The following is a 14163-nucleotide window of genomic DNA, read 5'->3' as shown; positions in this document are numbered from 1 at the left end:
TGCTTCACATCATGATGCTGCCACCACCGTGCTTCATCATGATGCTGCCACCACCTAGTCTGATGAACAAAAAGCTCTATTTTGGTGTCATCAGACCAAAGAACATTCTTCCAGTTGACTTCAGAGTCTCCACATGTCCTCTGGTGAACTCTAGTCCAGTTTTAATAGAAGCTGTTTTGATCAGTGACTTTCTCTTTGTCACTCTCACATAAAGCTTTGACTGGTGAAGAACAATCAACAATTGTTTTATGCAAAGTCTCTCCTTCTCAGCTGCTGTGGCTTGCACCTCATTCAGAGGAGTCATGGGTGTTTTCTTACATACCTCATGTTAGCTTGGTATAAATTATGTGTGTTTTGCGATGTGTAAACTGCTGCTGCAGCACTTCCCTCAGGGGACCAGTGAAGCAGACCTTCAGCAGTAATCTAAATTAAAGATGCAAAAACAAATATATGTGGTTGGAAAAGACAAAAGCAAAGATAGAAATGAATGACATGGGGGTTTTTCTAACTTGTATTTCACGTCTTGATGCACTGATCTTGTAACTCCAGAGCTCAGAGCCGGTGATGTCGATAACACGTGCCGTATAATTACTGTCATTCCAGCAGCCAGGTGTGCTCACATCACATTAGTTAGCGGCTTGACGGAGACACGGAGCAGAAGCCACAGCGTTGCCGGTATCACGGCGTGACGGCTGCCACCACAGATTTGTCACGCTGTGGGGAGCTGTCACTTCTGCAGCGTTCGTCATTGTTACTCACTTATCACAGCTGACACCTCGGACCGGGCCTCGGCTCGGTTCTCCACAGCCGCAGAGCGCCTCGGAGCTGAACAAAGATGTGTTTCAGCGTGATGTCTCACAGTGGCTAAAAGCGACTTTATTAACTTGTGGGAGCATCAGGAAGCTGTCAGATGTGTGTGATCTGTGAAGGTTCCTGTAAAGTGACCACCGGGCTCTTCATCCATCTGAGCTCCAGGATTTATATCTTCTACTGACTCTCTGCTTTAGCTGTGTGTGGTGGAATGTAACTAAGTACTTTTACTCAAGTTACAAAACTGGAGTACACAGGTGGAGCATTTCTATTGTTTTTTAAGTTTAAACTTGTACTCCACTACATTTATCTGACTACTTTAGTTATTGGTTAGATTACAAATTAAGATTTTAACATACAGACTATATGAAGTATTTCATAAAGCTTTGGTATAAATTAAATTGTGTGTAGAACTGGGCTGAAACAACTGGTTGATTGATTGGAAATTAATTCAAAACATTTTTTTAAATGCAAAAGCACCAAACTCAGGCTTCTCTGCATATTAATTCTGCAAATTGGCAGATTTTTTTTTTAAGTAATTTATTTTCTTTGACAATGCAAGCATATTTTTTAAACCAAAAAATCAATTAATAGAGAAAAAAATATGCAGATTTATCCATAATATAAACTAATGAGCAGTTGCAGCTGTTGTGCTCCATCTCTGCCAATTACAGCAAAAATATTGCTTTTATTTTAATTATATTGTGTTAAAAAATGATGTTATAACATATATTCGTTCTCTGTAGCGAGTTTTTAATTTTAGTCTTCAAGAACAATTAAACTTACAGGCTTTTACATGTAACGTTTCCTTTTTGAGACTTCATATGTAATAAATTATCCTCACAGCACTTTTCCTTAAGTAAAGCTTTTAAATACTTCTTCCACCGCTGACTGTGTGAGAGGAAAACAATTTGAAATGGTATAAACACCAGTCTTTTGTAGTTAAACCTTTGGCCTGTTCTGTTATCACGACTGTCGCCGTTCTATGCGAGCAAAGCGACGTTTGACTCCACTGAATAATTCTGTTGGAATTACAAAACCCAACGCAAACAGTAAACCGATAAATGAATATTCATGCGACAGGGAGAAGGAGAACTACAGGGAGGAGATAAACTGTCTGCCAAATTGCTTCTTTGTGCCAAACCAGCCATGTGTTGAGCTTCCCTCGGCTGGTCTGGACCTGCCAGCTTCCTCGTCTCCGTCACGGAGGGGTTTGCCAACGTCCAGACGGCGTCACGGCCGCCACAGTAATGACTGTAGCCGACTCTGACGGGGTGAATTGTAGGCATGTTTCAGCCACGTATTTATGATTCTAGAGTACAAAGGATCCAGCTTTGGTTGTAATCTCTCAGAGGGATCCTTTGTCTGATGGTTTTAACATTTCTCGTTTCTATCCTGGACTGTCTTTGTAAACCTGTGTTTGGGTCAAATATCAGTGTTGCTGCATTTGCTCTCATCTGCCCTTTGTGTTGCTGCACTAATGTCCTGTTGTTCACTTTATTGTCTTTTTATAGACGTTTTGTACTATTTGAAAGCTCCTCATAAACTCATTTTGCACAACAGGAAGCGCCTTCAAACTATGGTTTTATTGCCGTCTTGCATTATGATGACAATAAAGCTTCTAATCTCAGAACTCACGTAAAACTGAGCTCTGTAAAATATTTTAGGCTGAATCTGAGAATAATGTGTTTGTATTTTCACCTGTTTTACCTGTGAAGCTATTTTGAGGGTTCAATATCTCCAGAAATTTAACTCTCTCAGACATGAAACCTGGTGAAGACACAGACAGATCAGTTTCCAGCAGATCCAAGTGATTGAATGACTTCAGCAGGGACCAGGTTTTGAACATATTGGTCCTTGAAAATGGGGGGAAAAGTGCATTTTTATGCAGGGTTGGCGTGGGGCCCTAGAAAGTTTCTGTAAGCGTAGATATACGATGCTTCACAAATGTACTAGACCTCCAGCCAATGTGAGGTTTATGTCACAGCTGCCCTAAATTAACAGCAAATTAACAGCAAAATAATTTCTTATGTTTCTGTGATGGTCAATACACCAGTATGTAGAAGCTCTTTAAACAAAATGATATTTTTAATGCTAACATATAATTATGATGCTTTACAACAGAAAAAATATTAAAGGATGTTATTATTTCTTGACTAAGATGTCAAATTATAGTAATTTGCTTGCATTCCTGAACAGAAACATTAGTTTTCGTGGTTAAATGTTAGCTTGATTTAATTCCTGACTTCTCAGAGAAGCCCAGTGGCTCAAAATTGGGGATAAAAAAGGTGAATTCAGTTTGAAACAGTGCTTAACAAATTAAACGGGTGGTCTTATACATTAGTTAAGCACTGTATATATAGAAGTATCCATGTTTCCTACTAAAAGTACAGACTTCAGTCGACATCTCACCAACTTTTAAGGCCTCCAGCATCAGTAGGATTCAATATGTGTAAAGTGTGGTGAGACAAGGTTTGTTTTTTTGCTTTATCGTACGAACCAACAGCAACTCTTAGCACATGAGTTCATTCTTTTCTCATTTGGGGAAACTATGTGCATTATTTAGACTAATTAGAATCAACTTTATTGGCTGAGTATGTTCACACAAACGAGGAACTGGACGCGAGCATTCAAACAGAGGCAGAAGGCTAAAGAAAGGAATGTTTAACCTCTATGTGCAGCTACAGACGTGTGTAAAAAAGCATGTTTAAAGTAAAGCAGAAGTTTGATTCTGATGATAGTAATAAATACAGTTATTAGCAATAAATACAGAGTTATTGACGCTTTATATTCACATGCTGGAATGAAGTGTTGACAGGTAGCTCTCACTTGTCTGATGAACTAATAACCTTTAATTAAAAGATGAAAAAGAGNTTTCTATCCTGGACTGTCTTTGTAAACCTGTGTTTGGGTCAGAAATCAGTGTTGCTGCTTTTGCTGTCATCTGCTCTTTGTGTTGCTACACTAATGTCCTGTTGTTCACTTTTTAAGGATGTCAGAGAATGTCTTTTTATAGACGTTTTGTACTATTTGAAAGCTCCTCATAAACTCATTTTGCACAACAGGGCGCGCCTTCAAAATGTAGTTTTATTGCCGTCTTGCATTATAATGGCAATAAAGCTTCTAATCTCAGAACTCACATAAAACTGAGTTCTGTAAAATATTTGAGGCTGAATTCTGAGAATAATGTGTTTGTATTTTCACCTGTTTTACCTGTGAAGCCGTTTTGAGGGTTCAATATCTCCAGAAATTTAACTCCCACAGACATGAAACCTGGTGAGGACACAGACAGATCAGTTTCCAGCAGATCCAAGTGAGTGAATGACTCCATCAGGGACCAGGTTTTGATTATATTGGTCATTGAAAATGGGGGGGAAAGTGCATTTTTAAGCAGGGTTGGCGTCGGGACGTCAGTGTATATATACAGTGCTTAACAAATGTATTAGACCTCCACCAAACGTAAGGTTTATGCCACGGCGGCTCTAAATTAACAGCATTGATAATTTCCAAAATCTTTGTTTATGTTCCTGTAATGGCTAATACACCAGTATGTAGAATTATTGAAACTGATGATAGATCTGAGGCTGTGCATCAACATATTGTCCAAATTCTGTTCTAGTTAATTGCATTTTAAGTTGTATTGTCACTATGTAGTCTGACGCTGGTAGACTGGTCTTCTTCAACCTTTCATGTACAATATAATGTGACAGTTAAACAAGCCAGTTTACTGTACGATGAATGCATAGTCATCTTCTGAACCAGCAGCAACACTTCAGAATCAGAATCCACTTTATTGGCTGAGTACGTGCACACAAACGAGGAATTAGACGCGTGCATTCAAACAGAGGCAGAAGTCTAAAGAAAGGAGTGTTTAACTGCAGCTAAGACGTGTGTAAAAGAGCCTGTTTAAAGTAAAGCAAAAGTTTGATTCTGATGATAGTGATAAATACAGTTACCAGCAATAAATACAGAGTTACTGACGCTTTATATTCACATGCTGGAATGAAGTATTGACAGGTGTCTATTACTTGTCTGATGAATGAATAATCTTTAATTGAAAGATGAAAAAGAGAATCTTCAGTTCAGATTTACTGCCTCAATCAGATGCAATAAGCCAAGCTGCAGCTGATGCATGAATCGTGTACAATCCTTATAAATGTGACAAACAAAACGGTGATTTTAAGGATGTTTATAGTGAAGCTGAAGATCTTGAATGCTGAAGCTGTTTCTGTTGTTTTGGTGTTTGGAGCTCCTACCAGAGAGCAGAGAACTTGGTCCAGATTATGTGCTGGGTGTGATGGATCTGCAGCTTGTTTTGTTACTCTGGACGTGTCTAAGTCCTGGATGGAAGGACAGTAACAGCAACAGTGGCTTTCTCTGCAGCCCTGATCGTCCATCTCTTCTATTTGATCCAAACCAAACAGTAGTTCTCAGGTGTAGAGATTTTGTCCAGCTGTTATCGTGAACGCTGATGTTCTTTGTGAACAAAACGATATTGAATAAATAATTCTGTTGGAAGTCAAAGACCTAACAGGAAACAGATAGATGAATATTCATGCAATAGGATGATAGAAATAACACACCTGGAGGTCTCATGTCTGATTCCAGTGTTAATCCTGCATATAGAGACCTTTATGCATTGAGCCAAATAAAGCAGCTATTTGCAGACTTTAGCTGATTTATTCGAGCCACAGACTACAAGCATTGTCCAGGAATATGTTGTGCAGCAAAAAAAAACAGATGAGTTTTCTCTGCTGCTGCGGTCGGACATTCAGAGCAAACGGGGTCCAGGACATCCTCTGAATAACAGAATGAGAAAAGCCATTTTTAGACCCCTCATCCCTTCGTCTCCATAACAACTAAAGAGCAGCCAGGACTGACTAATGGTCGGAAGAAAGATGGAGGGATGGAGGAAGAAGTCGGGGATGAAGTGTGACAGCAGAGGGAGGGACTGGAGTTTAAAAAAAAAGAAGAGGGAAGTAGAAAAACAACCAAAAAAAAAAAAAGAGTGTTGGTGAAGTGATGGGATGAAAATAGAAAAATCCAAAGGGGGTAGTTAGAGGTGTGAAACTCACGGGGATAATTTTATTTCTGTATTTGCGTCGACGATGGGGAGCTATTTTAATCGCTCTCTCGTCTCGTTCTTTCGTCCTCCTCCCTCCCTTTCTCTCTATCTTTTTTTCTTCTTCTTCTTCCTTCTCATAATTAAATTGGATGACACTCTTTGTCTGCTAACACTACAGACAGGACTAATTCTCACCGCTCCTTCACAGAAATGTAATTGGATCTGTGTAGCTGGATTTCTAGCCGCGCCATAATCGAGTACGCAATCACCGCCGAGCAAATTACTGCACAGAAAGGGCGTTTCTTTACCGTTGTGTTGCTCCACTGATCAGTTAGAAAGCCGTCTTTTCTCTGTGTGTTGTTAGTCCTCAGGTGTGACTTAAAATCTGGTTTCAATGCTGGAAGTAGTCAAGTTGAGTTGTGAATCTGTGACTTTAAAGTCTTGAAATAAACCCCAAAACATCTCCAGATGTTTGTCCTCACCTCCCTTCTCCTCTGGCTCTGTAGGCATCCAGGTGAAAGGGGAATAAATGGTCAGTGCAAGATGGAAAAGAAACCTGAGCATAATTGGGAGGGAGGTGGAGAAAACAGGTAGAGGACGAACAGAAAAGGGACGGAGAGCCAAGAGTGACGACGCAGAGGAGAAGGGAAGCAGGAGGGCAGACTAATGAGGGAGATCTGTTTTCCTTTCTCATCATTCTGAGGGCGAAAGGCCGCGGAGGTGTGTTCAGAGAGAAGCAGAGGAGACAAAACAAGACTAACAGAGTAAAACAAAAAACTGTTGAAGGACTCCGATAAAGAGTGTCCATGTGTTTGTCCGTGAGCAGCCTCAGGCCTTCCCTCCCTGGAGCTGCCGTCTTTGTTCTCCTCCTAAACAGCGGTTGTCACAGCCGTCCTCCCACATGTGGAGAAACATCCAAAACACCCTCCTGCTGCAGACCCTCACATTTGATATCTGCAGCCGTCCATAAGGTGGCTTCATTGTGTTTACGAGTGTCCCTTTATTTTTTTATTTTTCTCCCCCACGCGGCTTATAAAGCGTGAAATCGTGGCTTCTGTTGTGTCTTGTGTGTGTGTGGGATGACGTGTGCGCTTGTGTGTTCAGGATCCTGGCTGCAGCGGGGGCGCACATGAACATCTCGGTGGACCTGAGGACTCTGAGGGCGGTCCGAGTGCTGCGACCCCTCAAACTGGTGTCAGGAATCCCCAGTGAGTAGCAGGAACGCTGCAGCGTGTCCCAGTAGCTTTGCAAACACAGAGCATTTATGATGAAGAAGGTTGAAGGAGAAGTTTAACCACATGACAAAAAGAGAAAAATCTACTCTGTGGCTCCAGAAAGTGTCCATGAAGACGGATACGGTTGTTTTTATTTAGAATCACTACATTTTTAAATTTTTGTAGAGTCTGGTTGGACAAATTGGTTCATTTTTGGCAGATTTTTAAATGAGTTTATGATGATTTTGTTGTAATATGATCATTTTAAGCTGACTTTTGGTTATTTGTAGCAGCAGAACAGCAAATTACCAAAAAGAAAAAAAGAGAATCTGCAAATATTTGAGTTTTATTGTAGTGTGTGGCTCTGATGAATGGTGCCACTTTACAGATCTTTCAAGGCAGCATGATTTCAAACCCACTGGAGAGTTTTGTGGTTAAGACGGTGGATGAAATGACAAAAACAAAAAACATACGTGTCCATTAAGATTTTTATTTAGAGTTAATACATTTTTTGATTCTTATGTAACGAAAGAGACAAAACTGTTGATTTTTGGCAAAATGTTTAATAAAGTTATAATGACTTTGATGAAATGTCATAATTAGAAGCGTAGATTTGGTTCAGCTTTATATATAAAACAGATGCTGAATCAGTGTGGACTTCCAGATGTTTAGATTTTTCCAGAATCTGGATCAACAGTTTTATATGACTGCTGCCTATTGATTGGCTTCCTTTACTGATGTGTTTTGCAGCACCCAGTGATTAGTGTCAGGCTAAATAATATGTTTGTTGTTTAGTAAGACAAAAACAGGTTCCAGCCAGACTTTTCTACAACTCAAGTGACATCTTCAGCATTCAATTCACTTTCTGAGACAACTAGAAGATATTCACGAGATGAGGTTTAAATTTTCTGAGCTTCTGCTGAGTGTGTGTTTTCCCGTCACCTCCTCCTCTTTGTGTCCTACCTGCAGGTCTGCAGATCGTCCTGAAGTCCATCATGAAGGCCATGGTTCCTCTGCTGCAGATTGGTCTGCTGCTGTTCTTTGCCATCCTCATGTTCGCCATCATCGGCCTGGAGTTCTACAGCGGCAAACTGCACTACACCTGCTTCCCACAGCCGGGGATCCTGGGTACGAACACGCTGACATCTCACCTGTGATGCTGTTTTGTTCCCAGTCTAGTGTGTGCAGTGAAGCTTGTAGTGCACAAACAGACATACGACTCTATAGGAAGTAGGGAGTTTTATTGCACATATATTCACTCTACAGTCATTCTGCAGTCTTCATGCAACAGGAGTGAATGATTTAATATTGTACCATCGTGCAGTGTTTACGTCACTTCTAAGCTGAACAGCAGGACATTTGCTCTGATGTGAATCCAAAACTAACAGTTTGCATCGACTATATTATAAATACAGGCACCACAGATAAAACTCGATGCAGCGAAATTTGTTTTAAAACTTTATTTTTGATGGCAGACAGACTGAGTCCTCCTCAGAGAATACCAAATGCTTTGAAGCGATGTGCTTATTTTTTTCAGCTGTTCTTTGCTGGAGGGGTTTTGTTGCTCTATTTAAAATCCCCCAAAGGCGTTCTGTTGGATTCAACTCCGGCGACGTACTTGCCCAGGTCACGGTTTGTTCTTGTGCAGAAACTCTTGAGTGACTTTTTGCTTTGGATGCTGGAATATTCCTCTTTTCACGCTGGGAGTCGTCTTGTTAGCCAGTATTTTGGTTTATCCACAAACATTCATGGGTCAATCATTATGTATAAACCTTTTACACTCATGTAGCTCCATATCATCAAACTTTCACCTCCGTGCTTCACTGTCAGGATGATGCATTCACTGTCATAGTCCTGATCAGGTCCACACCAAACAGTCTGGACTCCATCTGATCTGAACAAATTTAGCTCATCTGATCAAAAGCATTAATCAGGGTTCTTTAGCCCCTGTGCCAGATCTGAAGCAGCCTCTGTTTGTCAGAGGTAGATTGTGAAATTCGTGCACCGCAGCCCTGATGAGCGGCGCTATGACTCCGTCTGCACTTCCTGATTACTACTGCAGCTGTGTTTCACTGATTTTTAGTGGATCTTCCCAACTTTGCAAAGTCTCACATCTAGATTTTTCAGGTCCTTTAGCAGTTCTTTTCCACATGGAGCTATGATGTAGACATAAATAGACTCAACTCATATGTCCTCAACTGAGTTCAGGGGATTTTATAACCACATTCATGCAATTAGATCGATTGGAAATCACAAGTGTGCTTAGTTTAGTGTCAGTGAAGGCAGGTTTTCCACTTTGAGGCCTGAATCTTTAATATAATCTTCGTAAAGCATTTATTTTTGATTGCTCATATGCTGAACTACTCTACTGTTCAACCTAAAACAATCATTGAGAGGTGATACAGATTTTAATTATGAGACATTTAAGTGATTTTGTACACATTACACACTTTTAGTACACTGTGTTTTTCTAATGCACATAATGTAAAGTGATGAAAACGTAGCTCATGAGTCAGTTTTTACCTTTACACACACATTTACACACAAGAACTTCATTTGTGTTGTTGTCATAACAAACGTTTTATTTATCCTCAGGCAAGATTTTTGAATTGCGCTGAAAATAAAAAGAAAACATCTCCGCCGCACCCGAGCCGTGTGTAGAAACAGCCTCAGACGCTTGTGAATAATGCATAAACGGATAAAAGGTTCACTTTCAAACTATTTTTGATGGCAAACTGAGTCAGAGAGCGTAACAGAGACGAGTGAGCTCATTCTCCAGCTGCTTGTTGTGTTAAGTGTTCGCTGCCTGTTTAGGTTAGTAGATCTATTTTCATGCACCTGGAGACTCGATCAAACCGAACCGGCCGTGTTTCCCGCATAATTAAAACCAACAATGCGCCTCACTACAATGGCTCATCGTACATTCATAGCTGTCATTAACCTCCACGATGCTCCCGCCACACTCGAGCTGAACGGACGGTTTAGATACAGAGACGGACTGAAGAGGGGGTTTTCTGTCACGTTGCTGTTCAGATGGTGAACGTCGGTGTAAAAAGTGGCTCAGACTTCATGTAGACGTGAAAAGGAATTGTCTGTGAAGGTTCTCAGCCGTCCAGGTCGTGGTTATTCTCGTGGTTCAATCGTAGCAACGTCTTCCTTGAAGACGTTTCATCCAAGAGGCTTCATCAGCTCTGACTGACTGGTTGGGAGTTCCAGATATCCTAAAGGAGCCATTAACACCTGAGTTTCAGTTTCAATTTGGGGTTTGTTGCTCCTCCCCCTCGTTATGTGAAAAGATGTTAATGGCTCCTTTAGGATATGTGGAACTGGTCAGTCAGAACTGATGAAGCCTCTTGGATGAAATGTCTTCAAGGAACTCAAGCAAGTCCAGTTGCTACGATTAATCTACGAGAATGAAAAGTTTTGCTCTGTCGGGTTATGTTTGCAAGGTGGTGCAGTTGGTTAGCACTGTTACCTCGCAGCTAGAAGGTCGCGGGTTGGTGTCCCGGTGAGGACACCCGGGATCTTTCTGCGTGGAGTCTCCATGTTCTCCCCGTGCAGCGTGGGTTCTCTCCAGGTTCTCCAGCTTCCTCCCACAGTCCAGAAACATGCTGAGGTTAATTGGTGATTGTAAATTGTCCGTAGGTGTGAATGTGAGTGTGCTTGGTTGTCTGTCTCTAAGTGTAGCCCTGTGATAGACTGGTTACCTGTCCAGGTGAACCTGCCTTCACCCTGAGTCAGCTGGGATAGACTCCAGCCCCCCATGACCCCAGTGAGGATTAAGCGGTGTGTAGATAATGGATGAGTCGGGTTATGTTTAAAAATCTGCGACAGCGTTCAAATTTCACCAGACAGATGTGTACTTTATCCATCCTCTTGGGGAAGTTGGGGAGTTGCTCACATGTTATATTTAAGAAGAATAAGGAAACTAATGTGCAAAAGATGGTGCAAATCATGCTGGTAGAAGACAAAAGGTGCAAAATTGTGCAGGTATGTGCGATAAAAAAGGGTATTAAAAGGCTAAAACAGTAGTGACGTATTATCTTTATAGTCTTGTGTATGACGTCCTTTTACTTTCTGTCCAGAAAACGAGACGGTGGACACGTCTGAGTTCGAGTTCCCGTGCGGCGTCCGTGAGTGTCCGGCCAGGTACACCTGCAACGACACCTGGATCGGCCCCAACGACGGCATCACGCAGTTCGACAACATCCTGTTCGCCGTGCTCACTGTCTTCCAGTGCATCACCATGGAGGGCTGGACTACCGTGCTCTACAATGTGAGAAAGCCAACACACACACTTAAGTGTCACTCATAATATTTTTCCAGGATCGCTGCAAATTATTGAGGCGTCGCCGCGTTTTGTTACAATTTAGGCTCCATTATCCGTAAATGAACAGCGGCGGCTTTTGCCCCAGAGCGTTAATGGCTGCTGAGAGGACATGTGCAGCCACTGAATCCTCCTCTCTCCCCGGCAGACCGGCTGTGGAGGGAGGACGTGGGGAGGGTGTGACTCTGCTGGAGTGTTAATGTTGATTCATGTTTTGCCGTCAGCTCGCCGTGTTTATGAGAAACGTGTAAACCTGCTGCAACATGAATGGAGCGGTCGTGAAATCGGACGTGCTTCAGTGTCACTGAGTGGATTCTCAGTCATCCAGGTCATGATGATCCCAACAGCTTTATTATTATTAAGCATCTCAGAGTGTCTTGAAAAGTGCTGTGTATGTATTATCGTTATTATCAGAGGTCTTTATGGTTCTTTAAGGACGTTTCATCGTCATCCAACTGACTGATAGGAGTCCCAGGTATTTATTCTAACCTCTAAATCACATATTGGCCCAATAAGGACCCAAGACTCACGTGCTTCAAGGTGTACATGGTTGTGAAACTGGGGACATATCTCAGGACTGCATTATATGTACCTGGTAGGTGGAGTTGTCGACCCTCTTCTGTATTTTAGCGTTGACAGCTTCCAACAACAGCATCGGACAATATTGTCATAGAAGGATTATTTTACATTTCATTTCATTTCAGGCCTTCCTGACTGCTGTCTGTGTGTTACCATTTTCAAATTCTCCTTCACTATTCACTACAACAGCTAGCAATCCGCCACATCTGAAAAAATCTCAGGTTCTGGATCGTGCAGCAAGGACGCCACGCTGGTTTTGTGTTCGTCTCCTTGCATGCAAATGCTCCACCGAAACAATTCCACCCTTCAACATTTTAAGAAAACACTTCACTTAACTCCACCCAGAACAACTGTGAGTAGAAACACAAATACAACAGAGGTTTTTTCCCCCCGTAGCAGAATGACAGTAAGCTGTAGCCAGACCATTAAGTACGACAGAGAATACCAGAATGATAAAACACACAAACACAAGACTCCCCATTTGTCAGTTGGAACAGAAGAAGTGAAAACAGAAGTCCGGTTACCGACTACTAAAGCTCTCAGGCTGTTTTCCACCAGTGCATTCACGAGGCAAACATTACTCTGTATTTCCATGTGTGCCTCCCCAGCTCATGTCTGCTCATGCATGTTCCTGTATGTTGTCACCATGGGTTAGCAGGTTCAGTTAGTTCGTAGTTTTATCCTCCTGCTTGACGGATATCATCTCGTTCCCCCGAGTAACAAACCGGGCCACGAAAACTGTCGCCTTGTTTGACACGAGTTCAATACCAAAAGCCCGAGGGAATCTTATTTAATATTCCAGTTACGAGGAGAAAAAAAATCCTGCAGTTGCACAGAAGAGCTTCGTATCACGGTGCGTCTCAGACAGACGTGTGTTCAAGTTACGTGTGCTGAAACCAGTAATAATGTAAATTTTGGGCTGTGCGGGGTTGAGACCACGTATCACGACGGAAAGGCAGGCAGGCAGTGGCACCATCTGCCAATCTGGTTTGACACTTCCTCAGGGAGAAAAATGCAGAATTTAGTCTGTAAAAGCTCTAAATAATATGGTTTTACTTGTGACCTCCACTCGACACCAGAACACAAGTGCAGTGTTTAGTTGCTGTTTAAAGATTTGCATCACTGGAGGCAGTTTTCATGAACCAAGAGTGTATAAACAGACAACTTCTCCATAACTAAACTGATTTTTCTACTTTTTTTTCTGTAACTTTTACCTCAGATTGTCTGCGATATGCAAACACACAAACTCCTGATTGTAATTTGCGTTCAGCGCTCTGCTCTTCCTGTTTTTTACTGAGATGGATGAAGGCAGATTGTATTATGTCGTCTGAAGCGATGCTCGCTGAGCTTCACCGAGGAAACAAAAGGATGACGTTGCTGCTTCTGTGCTGCTGAAAACCTTCTGCTGACCACACAGAGTTCCCGTAATAATGTTTGCTGTAGTCGGTTTAAACTGCATATAACAAACAGTACGACTGCATTCTTTTCTTTGCGGACGTAAATCAGTTGTTTACACATACAGTAGACATGCATGTAATCCCAACGTCCAGACATGTGATCTGTAAAGGACGACATTTATCAGAAGCAGGAACAGTAAAAATCTGCACACTTTAGCTTCTAATCACAAATGACCATCAATTTACTTTAGGAAAAATAACCAAATTCAAGTTTTGAATCATGATATTTCATCAAAATAACTTTATCCTACATGTCTCATTTAAAACATCATCAAAAATCAAGAGTTTGCAGCAACCATAATCTGCAAAAATCTAAAAAAAGTGTTCATCGACATCACGTGACGAACTCGGCGTCAACCAACAGTCACATGACAAAAACATAAGTACACTAAATATGCACATAAACAAACAGTCAGTGAGTGTTTCTCCTCCTTCAGTCTTTCCGTTAAAGCAAATCAATACATACCTGTGTCTTTCTGTCTCAGTAACAACACGACTCAAATATTGATTGTAAAGTCTAAATTTCTCTCTCTGGGGACGTTTCAGACCGACGATGCCTTGGGCCCCAACTGGAACTGGCTCTACTTCATCCCTCTCATCATCATCGGCTCCTTCTTCGTCCTGAACCTGGTGCTGGGAGTCCTCTCTGGGTAACTTCAGCCTCTTTGTCTCGCTCATAAATCATGAAAACGTTCATATTCTTTTAATATT

At 41.6% G+C, this 14163-nt stretch overlaps 1 protein-coding gene across 1 annotated transcript in view; it reads left to right on the top strand.

The window, feature by feature from the left end:
- cacna1ea (calcium channel, voltage-dependent, R type, alpha 1E subunit a) overlaps positions 1 to 14163 on the top strand; it is a 133028-nt gene that overhangs the window by 74999 nt on the left and 43866 nt on the right. The window contains exons 5-8 of the mRNA XM_008295416.1: positions 6980 to 7083; positions 8059 to 8217; positions 11175 to 11365; positions 13999 to 14102. Coding sequence (XP_008293638.1) covers positions 6980 to 7083; positions 8059 to 8217; positions 11175 to 11365; positions 13999 to 14102 — 558 coding nt within the window. The remainder of the gene's footprint in view (positions 1 to 6979; positions 7084 to 8058; positions 8218 to 11174; positions 11366 to 13998; positions 14103 to 14163) is intronic.

Source organism: Stegastes partitus, unplaced genomic scaffold, assembly GCF_000690725.1.
Source record: "Stegastes partitus isolate 25-593 unplaced genomic scaffold, Stegastes_partitus-1.0.2 Scaffold1045, whole genome shotgun sequence".
NCBI lineage: Eukaryota > Metazoa > Chordata > Actinopteri > Pomacentridae > Stegastes > Stegastes partitus.
The sequence above is the reverse complement of the archived record's forward strand: the minus strand, read 5'-3'. Positions and strand labels throughout refer to the sequence as shown.